The following is a 22,614-nucleotide window of genomic DNA, read 5'->3' on the forward strand; positions in this document are numbered from 1 at the left end:
CTTGCATCAGTTTTAAATGACCTACTCCATAACAGTTATGCCTCATTGTTTGAAACTAGCCCACGAGTCAAAATATCCCCCTTGTCTTCTCACTACCTTGGCTGTTATTTTCTCAATTTAGTTTAGAGATAAAGTGCGGAAACAGGCCCTTCGGCCTACCGAGTCTGCACCGACTAGCGATCCCTGCACAGTATCAACACTATCCTACACACACACAAAGGAATTTTTTTACATTTATACCATAACAATTAACCTACAAACCTGCACGTCTTTGGAGTGTGGAAGGAAACCGAAGATCTCGGAGAAAACCCACGCGGTCACGGGGAGAACGTACAAACTCCGTACAGACTTCACACCCATAGTCAGGATCTCTGGCACTGTGAGCGCTGCAAAGCAGCTACGCTACCATTGCACCACCGTGCCGCCCCTTGTTTTATGGTATCCCAACAAAGGCCGGCATGGTGGCGCAGCGATAGAGTTGTTGCCTTACAGCGACTGTAGCGCCGGAGACTCAGGTTCGATCCTGACTACGGGCGCCGTCTGTACGGAGTTTGTACGTTCTCCCCGTGACCTGCGTGGGTTTTCTCCGAGATCTTCGGTTTCCTCCCACACTCCAAAGACGTAGGCATGTAGGTTAATTGACTGGGTAAATGTAAAAATTGTCCCTAGTGGGTGTAGGATAGTGTTAATGTGCGGGGATCGCTGGGCGGCGCGGACCCGGTGGGCCGAAGGGCCTGTTTCCGCGCTGCATATCTAAATCTAAAAATCCAACTATGGGTGTCCTCCATTTATGGTTCCATGAATTTGTTCGTGCGACAAACGCATTGAGTTCATCATTCAGTTAAGACAGGAGGCAGGGGTAAAGTTTGATCTCAAAAAATTTATTTTCATTTTGCATTGAAGTAGATCTGAGAAAAATGAACTGGGATTTAAAAGTACAGCTTGACTGCTCATGTAAAAGTGATAATCTTCTATTTAATCTTTTTAGATCAAAAAAAAAATTATGTTCAACAAGTCTGTGCCTAAATGCTTTTAATTGGCAGGAGCAAGATCAGATAATGAATGATTCCATTTCTGTACAGCTCTGTAGTCCAGATACGTGGCAGTTGTATAACTTGGTATGGAAACTTAAACTTTGGATAAGAATTTATGGCAGGACTTATCACAATCCCCTACACCTTTCCTGCCTTTATAAATTCATGTAAAAATCTCAAATATCCAGAACCATGCCGCTGAAATGTGTTAACAAATGCACTTTGGTGATCTGCTCATTTCCACTGCTCTCGCTTTCCTGATTAAAACCGTGTGGTGATTTATGTCTTGCGGTTTTCACACACAACTCCCAGGCCACGACACAACGGTGAGAGTGACTCGGTTCCTCTGTTCTTTCAGCATCGGGATGACAGCTGAGTTGCTCATGCCTGCTGTAGAAACACCATTCACTGTGACAATCTCATCCCCGCACCTGTGGAGAATAGAGAAAGTTAGACCCTGCCCCATTGAACATGGAAGCTCCAAAGTGCAAGTTAGAGATACAGCGCGGAAAGAGGCCCTTCGGCCCGCCGAGTCTGCACCGACCAGCGATCCCCGCACACTAAACACAATCCTACACAATTCACATTTATACCAAGCCAATCAACCGACAAACCTGTACGTCTTTGGAGTGTGGGAGGAGACCAAAGATCTCGGGGGGGGGGGGGGGGGGAACTCACACGGTCACGGGGAGAACGAACAAACTCCGTACAGATAGCAGGCGTAGTCAGGATCGAACCTGGGTCTCTGGCGCTGTGAGGCAGCATGTGGTGTGATAGTCGTGTGAACAGCATGTAGTTCGGTGTTTATTCTGCCACTCAATCAGATCTTGACAGATCCAATACTTACCTACATTTACCTTGGCTCTGCAATTAGTTACTTAACTAAAATGCATAGCTCAAAAACTGACCGGCACAATGAAAACGGAAAACATCAGGGCTTAGCTTTCATCTATAGTCATGCCTTCTAGGTTCACCTATATGGCTTCCAACAGCAGTACTGAATTATAGGAAGGGGTCATACCTCAAATCTCCCTCACTTAACATAGTTGCAAGCAGAAGGTGCTATGGAGAGCAGAGTATTCTTGACTAGATTATTGCTGCCACATTATTTGAGAGATAAATTAAGGCTGTAAATTGCACCTTTAAGTTCTCATACACAATGGCCAACACAAATGGGCACTTGGTTTCTATGTCCGTTGAGGACAATTAAAATTGGAGGTGACCGTTAGTGGCAACACATTGGGTAAAATGTTTTATAAGAAAATAACTGCAGATGCTGGTACAAATCGAAGGTATTTATTCACAAAATGCTGGAGTAACTCAGCAGGTCAGGCAGCATCTCAGGAGAGAAGCACAAAATGCTGGAGAAACTCAGCAGGTCAGGCAGCATCCCAGGAGAGAAGCACAAAATGCTGGAGTAACTCAGCACACAAAATGCTGGAGGAAGTCAGTAACAAATGTTTTAGGCAAAATGTTTTAGTGCACAATTGGTGCAGCATGGAAACTGGCCCAACTCGCCCACACCGACCAACATGTCCCAGCTACACTAGTCTCACCTGCGTGCATTTGGCCCATATCCCTCCAAACCAATCCTATCCATGTACCTGTCTAACTGTTTCTAAATGTTGGGATAGTCCCTGCCTCAACTACCTCCTCTGGCAGCTCGTTCCATACACCCGCCACCCTTTGTATGAAAAAGTCACCCTTATATTCCTATTAAATCTTTACCTCTTCAACTTAAATCTATGTCCTCTGGTTCTCAATTTCCCTATTTTGGGCAAGGGACACTGTGTGTCTACCTGATCGTTCCCAAATGGAAATAAATCCAAATTGTCTTTCAACTGACCTTGCTGCAACCACCTTTTATTTTCGGGTCGAGAACCTTCTTCAGACTTGCCAGGTTTTGTCCTGCCGTCTCCTCTCTTCCAGCTTTCTTTCTCTTTCCTCCCCTCCCGCCCCCACAATCAGTCTGAAGAAAGATACCGACCCAAAACGCCATCTATCCACGTTCTCCAGAGCTGCTGCTTGGCCCACTGAATTGCTCCAGCACTTTGTGTCATTGAGTTCTTACAGCAGTTTACTTTTGCTCCACTTTCCAGCATCTGCCGTCTCTTGTGTGTCCAGAATATAAGTTGATTTGTGGTGCTCATTTCAATTTCTGAAATAAATTCTGTGAGCTATCAATCTTTTAGGTCACCATGAACCTTTCAAAAAGTTGAAAATATTGATAACAAATTCCTTTGTTTCTCAAGTCTTGTGATTTTGTGAGCACTTCTGCACATATTACTCGAATTGGAGTGTAACCAATGCCTAACACAGACACGTATTTTCTGAGCATATCACCGTCCATATCTCTCGTTCCCCTCTCCCCTGACTCTCGGTCTGAAGAAGGGTCTCGACCCAAAACGTTACCCATTCCTTCTCTCCAGAGATGCTGCCTCTTCCTGCCGAGTTACTCCAGCATTTTGTGTTTATCTTTGGTTTAAACCAGCATCTGCAGTTCCTTCCTATGCAAATTCTCCGAGCTTTACTGGTGATGTGATAAAAAAGCTGCAGCCAAGTTATTTTTTTAGTGCAGCCAAGCATCACCTTGGTTGTTGTTGAATTTCACTTACTTTAATCTTCCATCAAAGTACGCTGGTGTGCCGGGTACAATGGTTTTGATGAAGAAAGGATGGTTTTCCTGGCTGTCTTCAAAGCCCCCAACTATGCTGAATCCCCAGCTTTCAGAGTTACTCTTGAACAAAGTAATGTCTTTGCAACAGTGAAGGTAACTGCAAACGGAGAACGAAAAAGGTCAACAGGTGTCTGTGCATTAAGATCATTCTCGCTAAAGACACAATTTTGTTCAAGTCCAGCTATTACAGACACCAAATTTACGGTAATTCTTTGACAATTAAATCAAGTTAAATCAATTTTTAGTCCAAATTTAATTGGTCTATTTGTAGATTAGTACAATAACACAATTTAGGCACAAAATGCTGGAGTAACTCAGCGGGACAGGCAGCATCTCTGGAGAGAAGGAATAGGTGACGTTTCGGGTCGAGACACTTCTTCATTGTGTCTTTGTCTGAAGAAGGGTCTCGACCCGGAATGTCACCCATTCCTTCTCTCCAGAGATCATGCCTGTCCCGCTGAGATGCTCCAGCATTCTGTGTCTATCTTCAGTGTCAACCAGCATCTGCAGTTCCTTCCTACACATTTTGTTTTGGTTTGTGCTTATGTACAGTCATATTTTGATCAGATTTTCAATTTTGAAACATATCAACATTTTTCAAGGATACTGAATGGTCTTAAGTTTTAATGACCAAACATCCGAAAAAAACAATCAAAGAACGTTATCCAATATTCCGGCCTCAATAGAGTGGATGTGGAGAGGATGTTTCCACTAGTGGGAGAGACTAGGACCAGAGGTCACAGCCTCAGAATAAAAGGACAAACTTTTAGAAAGATGAGGATGAATTTCTTTAGTCAGAGGGTGATGAATCTGTGGAATTCATTGCCACAGAAGACTGTGGAGGCCAAGTCAGTGGAGGCCAAGTTAAGGCAGAGATGAACAGAATATTGATCAGTACGGGTGTCGGGGTTATGGGGAGATGGCAGGAGAATGGGATTAGGAGAGAGAGATAGATCAGCCATGATTGAATGGCGGAGTAGACTTGATGGGCCGAACGGCCTAATTCTGCTCCTATAACCTATGAATTATTCTCTTATCTATTTTTAAATCTTCTTAAAAATGCAAGTTGTGGTTTTTTCATTGTTCAATTGATTTAGTTGCCTGGTAGACGACTAAACTTGTTTAATCGCAACCCTTTTATGGAACACTATTACATTATCTGCCATTTTTTCTTCTACTCCACTATAACAATTATGCAACAAAGGAATAATTATGCGTCTATCATTTCGATAGTCTGGCTTCACCTTGGTAAACTTAGCCACACGACCCACAATGGTGACCAATCGTAACTGTTCTCCTTCCCCGCTTCCAAAAGCTCGTCTGATGTCGACAACACCTCTGGCTCGGGCAAATCCAGCACTTTCAGCGTCACCGTTGAAGAGGCCGCGTTCAACTTGAGAACCGAGACGGCTTCACCATAACTCAACTGCGTGAGATCCACACCATTGATGTTCAGCAGCACATTTCCTAGGGCAGAAAATATTCAACACATCAAAGTGGCATGCCCCCTTCAAGGGTGGCACGGCGTGCTGGAGTAACTCAGCGGGGACAGGCAGCATCTCTGGCGAGAAGGAATGGGTGACGTTTCCGGTCGAGAGTCCCGCTGAGTTACTCCAGCATTTTGTCACCATCTTCAGCTTAGTTTATTAGTTTAGAGATACAGCGCGGAAACAGACCCTTTGGCCCACCAAGTCCGCACCGACCAGTGATGCCCGCGCATTAACACTACCCTACACTAGGGACAATTTTCACATTTATACCAAGCCAATTGGCTTACAACCCTGTACGTTTTTGGAGTGTGGGAGGAAACCGAAGTTCTCAGAGAAAACCCACGCAAGTCACGGGGAGAACGTACAGACAAGCACCCGTAGCCAGGATTGAACATGGATAGACAAAATTGAATGTCAGAAAGATCCCAACCCGAAACGTTGTCTATCCATCCCCCCCACAGATGCTGCCTGACCCGCCGAGTTACTCCAGCACTTGTGTGTCGCTGCCTTACAACGAATGCAGCGCCGGGGACCCGTGTTCAATCCCGACTACGGGTGCCGTCTGTACGGTGTTCGTACGTTCTCCCCGTGACCTGCGTGGGTTTTCTCCGAGGTCTTCGGTCTCCTCCCACACTCCAAAGACGTGCAGGTTTGCAGGTTAATTGGCTGGGTAAATTGTCCCTAGTGGGTGTAGGATAGTGTTAATGTGCGGGGATCGCTGATCGGCGGGGACCCGGTGGGCCGAAGGGCCTGTTTCCGCGCTGTATCTCAAAACTAAACTAAAACTAAACGTTCTAACTTCTGCAGTTCCTTGTGTCGCTAGAGTCAATGAACACCGAATTATTTAAAATAAAGAACTAATACATTTATTTTCCTTTCAGTCCTATCACCACATTCCCTTACGGCATATAATTAGATAAGTTCTGGTTGTACAATTGTCTATTCTTTTTGTGCAATTAACTGACATAAACAGAAAAGGACAATTTTAACCCAAAAGCTTCAGATCAGATTTCCATTTACAATCCACCCGATCCAATACTGGACTCGATGGGCCGATGGGCCTGTTCCAATGCTGCATCTTTCTATCAATTCAATTAATCAGATTGTAACACCAAATATTGTGAGCCATTTTAGGCACCATATCTGAGGAAGGATGTGCTGGCTCAGGAGAGGGTCCAGAGGAAGTTTACGAGAATGATCCCAGGAACGAGTGTTATCATTAACATATGGTGAGCGTTTGACGGCACTGGCCCTACACTCACTAGAGTTTAGAAGGAAGAGGGAGGGACCTCATTGAAACTTACCAAATAGATAAAGGCCTGAATAAAGTGGATGTGGAGAGGATGTTTCCACTAGTGGGAGAGTCTAGGACCAGAGGTCACAGCCTCAGAATTAAAAGACGTTCCTTTAGGAAGGAGATGAGGAGGAATTTCTTTAGTTAGAAGGTGGTGAATCTGTGGAATTCATTGCAACAGAAGGCTGTGGAGGCCAAGTCAGTGGATATTTTTACGGCAGAGATAGATAGATTCTTGATTAGTACGGGTGTCAGGGGTTATGGGGAGAAGGCAGGAGAATGGGGTGAAGAGGGATAGATCTGCCATGATTGAATGGTAGAGTGGACAATGGGCCAAATGGCCTAATTCTGCTCCTGTCACTTTTTTAGATTTAGATTTAGATTTAGAGATACAGCGCGGAAACAGGCCCTTCGGCCCACCGGGCCCGCGCCGCCCAGCGATCCCCGCACATTAACACTATCCCACACACACTAGGGACAATTTTTACATTTAATTAACCCAGCCAATTAACCTACATACCTGTACGTCTTTGGAGTGTGGGAGGAAACCGAAGATCTCGGAGAAAACCCACACAGGTCACGGGGAGAACGTACAAACTCCGTACGGACTTTTGAACATAAAATACACACTGCGTGCAGTAGCGTGAAATCTAAAAGCATGCCCTGATGGTGCACTGTGTATTTGTAGACTACGATTGGGATGTATGGTAATGCAACCATCACAAAAATGCTCTCAAAATCTTACCTCTCTTGATTCTGCGGTCCCTGTACAGGCAGCCAACAGGTTGGATGCTGGTCACGTATATCGGAACCTTGTACCTATTTTCACGGCCGCCTGATATTGTTATACCCAGAGAATCGCGAGGTTCCTTTTTTACCAGAACTGTTTTCTCGACGCACATTGAAGCCTGTGATAAATCCTGAAAGGAAATAGCTGTACCGTTAGACGATTAAAAGAGTGAAGTTTCATGGTGGTAGAGTTGCTGCCTTACAGTGCCAGAGAAACGGGTTCCATCCTGACTATGGGTGCTTGTCTGTACGGAGGTTGTATGTTCTTCCCGTGAAATATGTGAGGGTTTTCCCTGAGTGCTCCTGTTTCCTCCTACACTCTCAAGTTTTAAGTTTTGTAGGTTAATTGACCTGGGTAAAATCGTAAATCGTCCCTAATGTGTTTAGGATGGTGTTAGTGTGCGGGGATCGCTGGTCGGTGCGGACTCAGTGGGCAGGAGGGCCTGTTTCCACGATGTATCTCTAAACTAAACTAAACTAAACTAAAGATGTTGATCTTATAGAAACTTACAAAATTCTTAAGGGGTTGGACAGGCTAGATGCAGGAAGATTGTTCCCGATGTTGGGGAAGTCCAGAACAAGGGGTCACAGTTTAAGGATAAGGGGGAAGTCTTTTAGGACCGAGATGAGAAAGTTTATTTTCACACAGAGAGTGGTGAATCTGTGGAATTCTCTGCCACAGAAGGTAGTTGAGGCCAGTTCATTGGCTATATTTAAGAGGGAGTTAGATGTAGCCCTTGTGGCTAAAGGGATCAGGGGGTATGGAGAGAAGGCAGGTACAGGATACTGAGTTGGATGATCAGCCATGATCATATTGAATGGCGGTGCAGGCTCGAAGGGCCAAATGGCCTACTCCTGCACCTATTTTCTATGTTTCTATGTTGAACTCATGGTGGTTGGCTAGTTTGGCAAATTAAAACAAAAGTAGTTTGGCCCAATTCAACAAAAGAGTTTTAGGCTTTTAAGTTTGTTGACAAGTTAGTTTGCAGCTCTGAGAATTTTATTGACGTATACATCAAAAGAATCTAACATTTGACAATAAATTATAGATTTGCGAACCAATTGCTAAAAGTGAAACCTCCTGCGCACAATGTGAGGAATGAAAATTGGTCAAACTTTTGGGTATCGAGGAATTTGGAAATGGTTATCGAAATTATCCAATAGACAATAGGTGCAGGAGTAGGCCATTCGGCCCTTCGAGCCAGCACCGCCATTCAATGTGATCATGGCTGATCATTCTCAATCAGTACCCCGTTCCTGCTTTCTCCCCATACCCCCTGACTCCGCTATCCTTAAGAGCTCTATCTAGCTCTCTCTTGAATGTATTCAGAGAATTGGCCTCCACTGCCCTCTGAGGCAGAGAATTCCACAGATTCACAACTCTCTGACTGAAAAAGTTTTTCCTCATCTCTGTTCTAAATGGCCTACCCCTTATTCTTAAACTGTGGCCCCTGGTTCTGGACTCCCCCAACATTGGGAACATGTTTCCTGCCTCTAATGTGTCCAACCCCTTAATAATATTGTACGTTTCTATAAGATCCCCTCTCATCCTTCTAAATTCCAGTGTATACAAGCCTAGTCGCTCCAGTCTTTCAACATATGACAGTCCCGCCATTCCGGGAATTAACCTAGTAAACCTACGCTGCACGCCCTCAATGGCAAGTTTAGTCCAGTTCAGAGATGCAGCATGGAAACAGGCCCTTCGGCCCACTGGGTCTGTGCTAACCAACCAACCATACTCGGGTTCCATCCTACACACTAGGTCCAATTTACAGAAGCCAATTAACCTCCAAATCTGCACGACTTTGGAGCATGGGGGGAAACCGGAGAAAACCCACATGGTCACAGGGAGAGGGTACAAACTCCAACTAGACAGCACCCATTGTCAGGATCGAACCGGGGTCTCTGGCGCTTTAAGGCAGCAACTCTACCGCTGTGCCGCTATGCTGCCCACAGCGTTCTAAGTTAAAGCATTGACTTTTGAAAGGGGAAATAAAGCAATGTGGAATAGGTACGTACGCGTGTTAGCCATTTGCCGTTTAGGGCATCGCCCTGCCACTTACCTTTTGGTAGTGAGAGCGTCGGCGACAATGATGATGCACAGACTTGTTCCGCTGCCGAGAGGGGCTACTGTTGCTCGAGCCCGCCTCCTCAATAATCTCCGGGCTTTGTTGGTCAAGGCACCTTTGGACGGTAAAGCTGACGACTCCCTCACTAGACTGACAAAGGGATGAACAGAAAGGTATTCATCTATTTCACAATGAAACGAAGGGGAGATTATTTTTTTTACCTTAACCTGTTCAGTGCCACACTCCGGTATACACAGAAAGTGGTGATTCACACAGAGAGTGGTGAACCTGGGTGTCATGGTGCACCAGTCATTGAAAGCAAGCGTGCAGGTGCAGCAGGCAGTGAAGAAAGCGAATGGTATGTTAGCATTCATAGCAAGAGGATTTGAGTATAGGAGCAGGGAGGTTCTGCTGCAGTTGTACAGGGCCTTGGTGAGACCGTACCTGGAGTATTGTGTACAGTTTTGGTCTCCTAATCTGAGGAAAGACATTCTAGCCTTAGAGGGAGTACAGAGAAGGTTCACCAGATTGATCCCTGGGATGGCAGGACTTTCATATGAAGAAAGATTGGATAGACTGGGCTTATACTCGCTGGAATTTAGAAGACTGAGGGGGGATCTTATTGAAATATATAAAATTCTTAAGGGGTTGGAGAGGCTAGATGCGGGAAGATTGTTCCCGATGTTGGAGAAGTCCAGAACCAGGGGTCACAGCTTAAGGATAAGGGGGAAGTCTTTTAGGACCGAGATGAGAAAACATTTCTTCACACAGAGAGTGGTGAGTCTGTGGAATTCTCTGCCGCAGAAGGTAGTTGAGGCCAGTTCATTGGTTATATTTAAGAGGGAGTTAGATGTGGCCCTTATGGCTAAAGGGATCAGGGGGTATGGAGAGAAGGCAGGTACAGGTTACTGAGCTGGATGATCAGCCATGATCATATTGAATGGCAGTGCAGGCTCGAAGGGCCGAATGGCCTACTCCTGCACCTATTTTCTATGTTTCTATACACGGGCCATGGCCAATGGTGAAACAAAAACTTGGCAGTGAACCGGTTAAAATCGAAAAATCCCTGCTTAGAGAGGACTACGTTTTACCACAGTATAGTGGCATATCACAGATACCAAAACTTGGTTCCACCAAGATGCAGCCCAGAACGCCACAGAAGATCCTTTATCCTTGTGGCTATCAAACTGCACGATTCGTCCCCCTTCTGTCGTGGGGTAGACTGACCCCCCCCCCCCCCCCCCAATCTTTGCACATCCCCAATCCTTTCCAATCGTCACTTTAATTTTATGTCTCATGTATCTTGTGTTTTATGACTGTTGGCAGATCAATTTCCCTCCTGGGATAAATAAAGTTCTATCGTATCGTATCGTATCGTATCGTACCATCCCTGCACAAATCAACGCTTTTAGTTTGGATCATATGACAATAGACAATAGGTGCAGGAGGAGGCCATTCGGCCCTTCGAGCCAGCACCGCCATTCAATCAGTACCCCGTTCTCAATCAGTACCCCGCTGATCATTCTCAATCAGTACCCCGTTCCTGCCTTCTCCCCGTACCCCCTGACTCCGCTATCCTTAACAGCTCTATCTAGCTCTCTCTTGGATGCATTCAGAGAATTGGCCTCCACTGCCTTCTGAGGCAGAGAATTCCACAGATTCTCTGGCTGAAAACGTTTTTCCTCATCTCTGTTCTAAATGGCCTACCCCTTATTCTTAAACTGTGGCCCCTTGTTCTGGACTCCCCCAACATTGGGAACATGTTTCCTGCCTCTAACGTGTCCAACCCCTTAATAATCTTATACGTTTCGATAAGATCCCCTCTCATCCTCATTTATTTCTAATCCCCCCTCTCTGACCCAGGTACTGTTGCAACGTTCGTAGGTTCTAGGATCGGAATTAGGCCATTCAGCCCATCAAGTCTACTCTGCCATTCAATCATGGCTGATCTATCTCTCCCTCTCAACCCCATTCTCCTGCCTTCTCCCCGTAATCCCTGACACCCGTAATAATCAAGAATCTGCCAATCTCCGTCTTAAAAATATCCATTGACTTGGCCTCCACAGCCGAGGTGCGGGAGGAGGCCATTCGGCCCTTCGAGCCAGCACCGCCATTCAGTGTGATCATGGCTGATCATTCTCGATCAGTACCCCGTTTTGCTCCTAACTCCGGAGCCTGGCTGCACTTACCTGTATGATATGTGCTGCCATCTCTGGGGTGCCTGATGCGACGTCCTGCTGGTTAATCATCAGCACCTTATCATTATTGTGGAGCTTCCCGTCGCGAGCAGCCAATCCACCCTCCAGCAGATCCAGGATGAACACGCCGGCCTCCTCTCCTTTCCGGATGAGTTTGATGCCCAGGGGTTCATTGCGGTCTCGTTTGTGCAAGGCGACTTGCACAGTCTGCCTCTGGGCGCCTTTGCCACCGCTTCTCTCCTGCCCTGACCCTCGGATGGCGAAGCCCCTCTCCTGGAGCACGGAGAGACGCGAGACGGGGCACGGCTTCCGCAGGACGCTGACGGCGTAGCTGTGCGGTACGCTGGTGATGTTCACTCCATTCACCTGGGGCGGAGGGAAGCAGGTAACAACACCGGATCCATCATCGCAGCGGAATCGTAAGATCCATTTTAACCGTGACTCATGGAGACGTATAAAATTATGAAAGGACTGGACAAGCTAGATGCAGGAAAAATGTTCCCAGTCCAGAACCAGGGGCCACAGCCTTAGAATAAAGGGGAGGCCATTTAAAAGGGCAGCACGGTGGCGCAGCGGTAGAGTTGCTGCCTTACAGCGAATGCAGCGCCAGAGACTCAGGTTCGATCCTGACTACGGGCGCCGTCTGTACAGAGTTTGTACGTTCTCCCTGTGCGGGAGAAGACGGCAGGGGAAGAGATAGACATTCTAGCCTTCCATCACAGTGAGGAGGGACTGGAGGAGACTCACTGTGATGGATGTTTCTTTTGTTTGGTGTTAGTTTATGATTGTATGTGTTATTGCATTTTTATTGATTATTCTTATTGGTCTTATTGTTGAACTGCGGGTAATGTTTCATTTCACTGCACATTTATGTGTATGTGACAAATAAACGATTATTGACTATTGACCTGCGAGGGTTTTCTCTGAGATCTTCGGTTTCCTCCCACACTCCAAAGACGTATAGGTATGTAGGTTAATTGGCTGGGCAAAAGTTTTAAAAAATTGTCCCTAGTGTGTGTAGGATAGTGTTAGTGTGCGGGGATCGTTGGGCGGCGCGGACCCGGTGGGCTGAAGGGCCTGTTTTTGTGCTGTATCTCTAAATCTAAAACTGAGGTGAGAAGGAACTTTTTCACCCAGAGAGTTGTGAATTTGTGGAATTCTCTGCCACAGAGGGCAGTGGAGGCCAAATCACTGGATGGATTTAAGAGAGAGTTAGAAAGAGCTCTCGGGGCTAGTAGAATCAAGGGATATGGGGAGAAGGGAGGCACGGGTTATTGCTTGTGGATGATCAGCCATGATCACAATGAATGGCGGTGCTGGCTCGAAGGGCCGAATGGCCTCCTCCTGCACCTATTTCCTATGTTTCTATGTTTCTATGTGACAACTTCATAAGTTCATAGGTTATTGAAGCAGAATTCACCCATGTCATAGAGTCATAGAGTCCCACAGCACAGAAAGAGGCCCTTCGGCCCATCGTGTCCGCGCCGCCCGTTACCAAACACAGTCTAATTTTAATCCCATTTTCCCGCATTTGGACCGTAGCCCTGAATGTTGTAGCATTTCAAGTGCCCATCCAAATGCCTCTTAAACGTTGTGAGTGTTCCCGCCTCCACCACCACCCCAGGCAGTGAGTTCCAGACTCCAACCACCCTCTGGGTGAAAAAGTTCTTTCTCACATCCCCCCGAAACCTCCCTCCCCTTACCCTGTATCTATGTCCCCTCGTTGTTGAACCTTCCACCAGTGGAAGAAGTTCCCCGCCATCTACCTTATCTATGTCTCTCATTATCTTGTACACCTCGATCATGTCCCCTCTCTGCTCCAGGGAAAACAACCCCAGTATGCTCAGTCTCTCCTCATAGCCGAGGCCCTTCATCCCTGGCAGCATCCATGTGGCCCATCCATTCTACTCCGCCAATCAATCATTCAACCCTAAAGGTTTAGTTTAGTTTATTGTCTCGTGTACCGAGGTACAGTACATAGCTTTTCGTGGCGTGCTCACCAGTCAGTGGAAAGACTATACTCGATTACAATGTATGCAGTGTTCAGATACAGAGTAAAGGGAATAACGTTTAGTGCAAGATAAAATCCAGCAAAGTCTGATTAAATATAGTCCCAGGGTCTCCAATGAGACAGATGGTAAGTCAGGACCGCTCTGTAGTTGTGGATAGGATGGTTCAGTTGCCTGATAACAGCTGGGGAGAAACTGTCCCACTTAGGATGGCACTGATAGAGTTGCTGCCTTACAGCACCAGAGACCCGGCTTCAATCCTGACTGCAGGTGCTGTCTGTATAGAGTTTCAACGTTCTCCCTATGACCATGTCAGTTTTCTCCCCCCTCCCCCCCCCCCCCCACCCCCACATTCCAAAGATGTGCAGGTAGTCGGTTAATTGGTTTCGATAACAATTGTAAATTGTCCCTAGAGCGTGTGTAGGATAGTGCGAGTGTACGGGACGATTTTTAAAAAAGATTTTTAGATTTAGAGATACAGCGCGGAAACAGGCCCTTCGGCCCACCGGGTCCGCGCCGCCCAGCGATCCCAACACACTAACACTATCCTACACACGCTCTAGGGTGGGGGGGGCGGGGAGGGACAAAGAAGGAGCCGGCGTGTGGGAGGGGGAAGAACAATGGAGGACCTGGGATGGGGGGACTGCTAGGGGGGGGGGGCAAAGGAGGGGCCAACATACTGAGGGAGGCCGCTACTTGTACACATTGGGAATCTCACTGTTCCTTGTCACATTCCATAATTGTAAAAGGATAACACACAGGCTTTGCACAGGTAGCTGCAACATTGCCCGTCAGCCACGTACCTCTGTGATGTGATCTCCGGGTGCCAGCTTCCCGTTGAGGGCAACGATGCTGTCGCGAAGGATCTCCTGAATGACAATGTTGCACAGGGGCGTGTCCTTCCCACCGACTATCTGGATGCCCAGCTCCTCCTGAGGGTCGGACCGATGAATTTCAACAATGGTCGTTTCAGCCAGAAGGCTGGAGAGCCGAGGCAAGTCTGCAAAGAAGCAAACCCCTGAGAGTTTCACACCTGACGGCAGCACACGGTGTCACATCGATTGCAGCTTGGTTCAGGAACACTTACTTTACTTTAGATACCGCTCGGAAACAGGCCCTTCAACCCACTGAGTCCACGCCGACCAGCGATCACACACTACACTAGCACTATCCTACACACACTAAGGACAATTTACAATTTTACCAAAGCCAATTAACCTACAGACCTGCACGCCTTCGGAGTGCAGGGGGAAACCGGAGCACCCGGGGAAAACCCACGCGGTCACGGGGAGAACGTGCAAACTCCGTGCAGACAGCAACCATAGAACCCGGGTCTCTGACACGTGAGGCGGCAGCTCTACCGCTGCGCCACCATGCTGCCCTGGTCCGCAAGAAATTGCAGAGAGTTGTAGATGTAGCCTAGTCCATCACACAGACCAGAATCCCCACCATTGACTCCAGTTACCCCTCACACTGCCATTGGAACAGCAGCCAAAGCAGCCAAGGACCTTTACACCTTGGTCATTCTCTCCTCTCCCCTCTCTCATCAGGCAGAAGGCGCGAAAGCTTGAAAGCGAGTAGCACCAGACACAGGGACAACTTTGTCTTCTCCTCGGTTATCAGAATTATGTCAGAGTTCTCCCATAAGCTAGGGTGCAGTCACAATCCTCCAACCTACCTCATTGCAGGCGTTGGATTCTTTTCACCAGAACTGCAACATCTCATCCTACAGACAACACCTCTACTCAGCCACTCTGTCACAGTGACCAATGCAACATGGAACCAGGCCCTTCGGCCCACCGAGTCCACGCCGACCAGTGATCACCCTCTCACACTAGTTCTATGTCATCCCACTTTCACATCCACTCCCGACATACTGGGAACAATTTACAGAGGGCCAATCGACCGACAAACCCGCACGTCTTTGGGATGTGGAAAGAAACCGGAGCACCCGGAGGAAACTCAAGCGGTCACAAGTAGAACGTGCAAACTCCACACCGACAGCACCTGTGGTCAGGATCGAACCCGGGTCTCTGGCGCTGTAATGCAGCAACTCTACCAGCTGCCCCACCTGGCACAACACTGGGATCGGATCTAGTTTATTAGACTAGACTAAACTAGGCTAAACTAAACATGCACAACCCTATGTTTAATAGAACCCAATTTATTGACTCAGATTTCATAATAATAGGACGATGTAGCAGATGGAATTGAAATCAAAATATCATTCTATATAAGCAACCATTTGAACTATTGTGTCTGTGCGCGTAGATGCAGGTGGGACTAGCGTAGATGCAAGTGGGACTAGCGTAGATGCAGGTGGGACTAGTGTAGATGCAGGTGGGACTACCGCTGATGCAGGTGGGACTAGCGTAGATGCAGGTGGGACTAGCATAGATGCAGGTGGGACTAGCGTAGATGCAGGTGGGACTAGCGTAGATGCAGGTGGGACTAGCTTAGATGCAGGTGGGACTAGCGCAGATGAAGGTGGGACTACCGCTGATGCAGGTGGGACTACCGTAGATGCAGGTGGGACTAGCGTAGATGCAGGTGGGACTAGTGTAGATGCAGGTGGGACTACCGCTGATGCAGGTGGGACTAGCGTAGATGCAGGTGGGACTAGCGTAGATGCAGGTGGGACTAGTGTAGATGCAGGTGGGACTACCGCTGATGCAGGTGGGACTAGCGTAGATGCAGGTGGGACTAGCGTAGATACAGGTGGGACTAGCGTAGATGCAGGTGGGACTAGCGTAGATGCAGGTGGGACTAGCTTAGATGCAGGTGGGACTAGTGTAGATGCAGGTGGGACTAGTGCAGATGCAGGTGGGACTAGCGTAGATGCAGGTGGGACTACCGTAGATGCAGGTGGTACTAGCGTAGATGCAGGTGGGACTACCGTAGATGCAGGTGGTACTAGCGTAGATGCAGGTGGGCCTAGCTTAGATGGGGCATCTTGGTCGGCATCAACGTTAGGCCGAAGGGCCTGTTTCCGTGCTAGACGCCTCTATGATTCTATGACCTACTTTTCCCAAAGAAAACAACATGCAGCTGATACAATCTCTCCTCACAGCTGTCAATATCCTGCAATTCCCCTCTACAGCTCAATCACATCCTTCCTACATTGTGTTGGCCAGAATTGCATGTACACACATTGTTGTCAAACTCAATGTGTAGGAAGGAACTGCAGACGCTGGTTTAAACCGAAGATGGACACAAAATGCTGGAGTAACACAGCGGGGCAGGCAGCATCTCTGGAGAGAAGGAATGTTTCGGGTCGAGACCCAGGCAGTGTCCACCACTCAAACAGCTACAAGATATTAATTAATATTAATAATTAATTAATATAAGATATTTGGAGTATGGTATTTAATTTTTGGTCTCTGTCACAGGAAAGATGTTGCTGGGCTGGAGGGCCTGAGTGATAGGGAGAGGGGGTATGGGGAGAAGGCAGGAACGGGGTACTGATTGGGAAAGATTAGCCATGATCACATTGAATGGTGGTGCTGGCTCGAAGGGCCGAATGGCCTACTCCTGCACCCATTGTCTATTGTCCAGGACTAGGACTAGGACTGGGCTAGGACTCTATTCCTTGGAGCAGTGGGGTGATTTATTTATTCCTTGGAGTGTAGGAGGATGAGGGGTGATTTTTTAATAGAGGTGGGGAAGATCTTGAGGGAAATAGATAGGGGAGAAGTACACAGAGTAGGGAAAATCAGAGTGATATGAGCCAAACACAGGTGTAGATGGGGCATGTTGGTCGGTGTGGGCAGGTGGGACGAGTGTAGATTGGGCATGTTGGTCGGTGTGGGCAGATGGGACGAGTGTAGATGGGGCATGTTGGTCGGTGTGGGCAGGTGGGACGAGTGTAGATGGGGCATGTTGGTCGGTGTGGGCAAGTTGGGCAGAAGAGCCTGACTTTATGACTCTATTTTAATGGGTCTGCAGTCTAATTGGCTTGGTAAAATTGTAAATTGCCCCTAGTGTGTGCAGGATTATGCAAGGGTGCGTGGATCGCTGGTCGGTGTGTACTCGGTTGTCCGAAGGGCCTGTTTCCACGGTGAATCTCTAAACTAAACTAAACTAAACTAAACTAAACAAATCTATCCTTGTGTTTCAGTAACAGGAACAAGAACCTTGCAGGAAACCAATGTGTATAAAATAAAATGCCCTCGGCGTTTTGCTTTGTTCATGAGTGTTTCGGCTTCCCCCTCTGATGCAAGTCCATGCAGGAGACTGGGAAGGAACAACGGTACATTTCCAAGCCTTGAACCGAAGATGGACACAAAATGCTGGGGTAACTCAGGGGGCCAGGCAGCATCTCTGGAGAGAAGGAATGGGTGGGTGACTTTTTGAGTCAGACTGAAGAAGGGTCTCGACCCGAAAGGTCACCCATTCCTTCTCTCCAGAGATGTTTTCTGTCCCGCTGCGTTACTCCAGCATTTTTTGTCTATCTTAGACAATAGACAATAGGTGCAGGAGGAGGCCATTCGGCCCTTCGAGCCAGCACCGCCATTCAATGTGATCATGGCTGATCATTCTCAATCAGTACCCCGTTCCTGCCTTCTCCCCATACCCCCTGACTCCGCTATCCTTAAGAGCTTTATCTAGTTCTCTCTTGAATGCATTCAGAGAATTGGCCTCCACTGCCTTCTGAGGCAGAGAATTCCACAGATTCACAACTCTCTGACTGAAAAAGTTTTTCCTCATCTCAGTTCTAAATGGCCTACCCCTTATTCTTAAACTGTGGCCCCTTGTTCTGGACTCCCCCAACATTGGGAACATGTTTCCTGCCTCTAACGTGTCCAACCCCTTAATAATCTTATACGTTTCAATAAGATCCCCTCTCACCCATCTAAATTCCAGTGTATACAAGCCTAGTCGCTCCAGTCTTTCAACATACGACAGTCCCGCCATTCAGGATGTTATGTGTCGTGGTAAGGTTACAAGATGAGCTAATACACGGCCAACAAAGGCACAAGTTCAAATACTGGACGAACATTGCAGTTGTCAAAGTTAAATTTAATTAAATAAACGTTAAATCTAATTAAAAACAAGAATAACCGTAAAAAAAACGCTCACCACAAGGCTTCTGAAGAAACCCATAGGAATTACTGATGCTGCATTTAATCTCCCAGTGTTGCAATATCTCTACACCACACTAAATTAAGGGCCATATTTCCCAGGCAGGGCCACTGACAACGTTCCAGAGGCAGTTCTTACCGTCTTCGTCTCGGTCTTCTTCGAAGGCGGGGTTCACGAGCCCGGGCTCAGCCGCTGAGGTGGCAGCGGCGGCTGTGGACTCCTCTGGTGCTGACGCTGGGTCCTCAGCCGCGTTGTGTTGGCTCCCCTTCAAGCTCGCCTGCCGCTTGTTCTCAGCCTTGGCCCGATACTTCGTCAGACCAGCGCACCTACGAGACATGAAACTTCATTACATTTCATCGGGGTTCACACTCTGAACCTTTAGGCCCCGGCGCGGAAACGCCAAAGACCAGAGGGCACAGCTTTAAGTAGAAAGGGGCAGAGTGTAAAGGGAGATTGGTGTGACGCAGCGGTAGAGTCGCTGCCTGACAGCTCCGGAGACCCGGGTTCGAACCTGGGGACGGGTGCTTGTCTGTACGGAGATTGAACGTTCTCCCCGTGACCTCGTGGGTTTTCTCCGGGTGCTCCGGTTTCCTCCCACACTCCAAAGAGGTGCGGGTTTGTCGGTTAATTGGCAAATTGTAAATTGTCCCTAGTGTGTGCAGGACAGTGCTAGTGTTCGGAGTGAACGTGGTGTGTGCTGACTCGATGGGCCGAAAGGCCTGTGTCCATACAGTATCTCTAAACTAAACTAAACAGGGTAGACATTCAGAGCCTTCTTGCCCCGAGGGTGAAAATGTCAAAGAGTTTAGAAGAATGAGGGGGGCGGGCTCATTGAATCACACAGAATAGTGAAAGGTTTGGATAGAGTGGGCGTGGGGAGGATGTTTCCACTTGCGGGAGAGTCCAGGACTAGAGGTCACAGCCTCAGAATTAAAGAACGTTCTTTTAGGAACGAGAGGAGCAGAAATATCAGTCTGACGAAGGGTCTCGACCCGAAACCTCACCCATTCCTTCTCTCCTGAGATGCTGCCTGACCTGCTGAGTTACTCCAGCATTTTGGGAAGAAATATCTTTAGTCAGCGGGTGGCGAATCTGTGGAATTCTTTGCCACAGAAGGCTGTGGAGGCCAAGTCAGTGGATATTTTGAAGGCAGAGATAGATAGATTCTTGATTAGTACGGGTGTCAGAGGTAATGGGGAGAAGGCAGGAGAATGGGGTTAGGAGAGAGAGATAGATCAGCCAGGACTGATGGCAGAGACAGATGTGATAGTGGTGATTAAGAGGCTTTCAGATGAGCACATGGATATACAGGGAATGGAGGGGATATGGATCACGTGATGGCAGAGGACATTAGTTTAACTTGGCATCAAGTACAGCACAGCCAATGTGGGTCGAAGGGCCTGTCCCTGTGGTATAATATGTTCCATTAACAGCTTATTATAAATAAACAGAGAGACACTCAACCAAAACAAAACTTCATGTGTGAAAATTGAAAAACAAATATTATTAGTTCACAGTCTCCAGTTTTCAAATCTTGTTTCCGTGAGGGCTTCTGAAAATGCCACTGCAGGCCAAGGCTCCCACCCACATCACTGAAAGCTGCCAGTAATGCTTATAGTTTAGAGATACAGGCCTTTCGGCCCAAAATGTCTATGCCGACCCGTTCGCACTAGTTCCATGTCATCCCACTTTCTCATCCACTACCTACACACTGGGGGCAATTTATAGAGGGCCAATTAACCTACAATCCCGCACGTGTTTGGCAGGTGGGACGAAACCGGAGCACCTGGAGGAAACCCACGTGATCACAGGGATGCCACAAAAGGCTGTGGAGGTCAAGTCAGTGGACATTTTTAAGGCAGAGATAGACAGATTCTTGATTAGTACGGGTGTCAGGGGTTATGGCGAGAAGGCAGGAGAATGGGGTGAGGAGGGAGAGAGAGATTGAATGGAGGAGTAGAGTTGATGGGCCGAACGGCCTAATTCTACTCCTATCTCTTGTGACGTTATGTGCAAACTCCGCGCAGACAGTATCCAAGGTCAGGATTGAACCTGGGTCTCTGGTGCTGTGAGGCAGCAGCCCAACCAGGTGCCACTGTGCCACCCTAAAACTAACCACAGAACTAGACTGGGCAGTTGATCGATGGCTGGCGTGGACTCAGTGGGCCGAAGGGCCTGTTTCCATGATTGTATCTTTCAATCAATCAACTCCCAGATTCCATGTTTTAAAACATGCTCCAACAAAAATAATAATTTTGCATTTAATCAATCATCACAGCTAAATAATTACTTTTCTTGTTGAAAGAAAACACGTGCACGAAATTGCGTACAAAGTCTAACAAAACAAAAAGGTGGTTTCGTCTCATCTGTTTTTTTAAGTTTTGTTGGACAACGCTTAATTAGTTAAATTTAATTTAGTTTAATTTAGTTTACTTTAGAGATACAGAGTGGAAACAGGCCCTTTGGCCCAACTAGCCCATGCTGTCGCTAGTCCTACCTGCCCGCTTTTGGCCCATAATCATTCTAAACCATACCTATCCAAGTGCCTTTTAACTGCTGTTGCAATACCTGCATCAACTACCACCTCTGGCAGCTCGTTCCGTGTTCCACCACCCTCTGTAGAAGGTAGACACAAAATGCTGGAGTAACTCAGCGGGTCAGGCAGCATCTCTGGAGAGAAGGAATGGGCGACGTTTCGGGTCGAGACCCTTCTTCAGACCCAGGGGGAGGGGGAGGGGGAGGGACAGAGAGAGGACATTGGGAGGAACTAGCTCTGATATTATTGTTTGTGGTTCTCATTGCAGTTGGAGTAAAAACAATCTCCATCTTACTTTAAAGAAAAAGACACAAGGTGCTAGAGTATCTAGGCAGCATCTCAGGAGTCTGAAGAAGGGTCTCGACACAAAACGTCATCCATTCCTTCTCTACAGAGATGCTGCCTGACCCGCTGAGTTACTCCAGCTTTTTGTGTCTATCTTTGGTGTAAATCAGCATTGTTGGCCGGTGTGGGTGAGTTAGGCCAAAGGTCGGGGTGCCAACCACCTCACTCCCATGTCAGGGACAAGGTGACGTCACCGTCCTGCGCGACCTCACCCAGCCAGCGGCCACGTGCTCCCACTCCACCAATGGCGGCCGCCCGGGCCAGGAGGCAGGTTGCTACGCAACCTCCGTTAGGTGGCACCTACACTGTCCGGACCTACAGCGGCCCCTGGGCCTAACACGGGACAAGGGCGGTCCCATACGGGACAAACCAATTTAGCCCAAAATACAGGATGTCCCAGCTAATACGGGACAGTTGGCAACCCTAGCCGAAGGGCCTGTTTCCACACTGTATCACTCTTTGACTCTGGTCAGGCTGCATTTGGACTACTGTGAGCAAATTTGGGCCTCATATTGAGGGAAAGGTGTGCTGGCTCTGGAGAGGGTCCAGAGGAGGTTTACAAGAATGATTCCAGGAAAAAGTGGGTTAGCATATGATGAGCGTTTGACAGCACTGGGCCTGTACTCGCTGGAGTTTAGAAGGTTGAAGGGGACCTCATTGAAACGTATAGAATGATGAAAGGCGTGGATAGAGTGGATGTGGAAAGGATGTTTCCACTGGTGGGAGAGTCAAGGACTAGAGGTCATAGCCTCAGGTTCGATCCTATCTACAGGTGCTGTCTGTAAGGAGTTTGCATATTCTCCCCGTGACCCACGTGGGTTTTCTCCGGGTGCTCCAGTTTCCTCCCACACTTCAAAGACGTGCAGGTTTGTAGGTTAATTGACTTCTGCAAATTACCCCTAGTGTGTAAGATGAAACTAGTGTACAGAGTACAGAGTATCTCTAAAACTAAAAGCAAATTGGCTTAACGTAAGGAAGGAACCACAGATGCAGGTTTACACTGAAGATAGGAACAAAATACTGGAGTAACAGTGGGTCAGGCAACATCTCTGGAGAAAAGGAACAGGTGATGTTTCTCGTCGATACCCTTC

General features: G+C 47.7%; 1 protein-coding gene across 4 annotated transcripts in view; it reads right to left on the minus strand.

The window, feature by feature from the left end:
* Nucleotides 1-888: 888 nt before the first annotated feature.
* Nucleotides 889-22,614, minus strand: part of lnx2b (ligand of numb-protein X 2b) — a 61,719-nt gene continuing 39,993 nt past the window's right edge. For all 4 annotated transcript variants that reach the window (XM_078412024.1, XM_078412025.1, XM_078412023.1 and 1 more), the window contains 8 exons: nucleotides 18,781-18,968; nucleotides 14,364-14,560; nucleotides 11,543-11,917; nucleotides 9,348-9,503; nucleotides 7,241-7,415; nucleotides 4,956-5,178; nucleotides 3,650-3,808; nucleotides 889-1,465 (listed from right to left, as the gene is read on the minus strand). In XM_078412024.1, the coding sequence (XP_078268150.1) occupies nucleotides 1,330-1,465; nucleotides 3,650-3,808; nucleotides 4,956-5,178; nucleotides 7,241-7,415; nucleotides 9,348-9,503; nucleotides 11,543-11,917; nucleotides 14,364-14,560; nucleotides 18,781-18,968 (1,609 nt within the window). In that variant the 3' untranslated portion in view covers nucleotides 889-1,329. The remainder of the gene's footprint in view (nucleotides 1,466-3,649; nucleotides 3,809-4,955; nucleotides 5,179-7,240; nucleotides 7,416-9,347; nucleotides 9,504-11,542; nucleotides 11,918-14,363; nucleotides 14,561-18,780; nucleotides 18,969-22,614) is intronic.

This window comes from Rhinoraja longicauda, chromosome 15 (assembly GCF_053455715.1).
Source record: "Rhinoraja longicauda isolate Sanriku21f chromosome 15, sRhiLon1.1, whole genome shotgun sequence".
In the NCBI taxonomy this organism is placed as follows: Eukaryota; Metazoa; Chordata; class Chondrichthyes; order Rajiformes; family Arhynchobatidae; genus Rhinoraja; species Rhinoraja longicauda.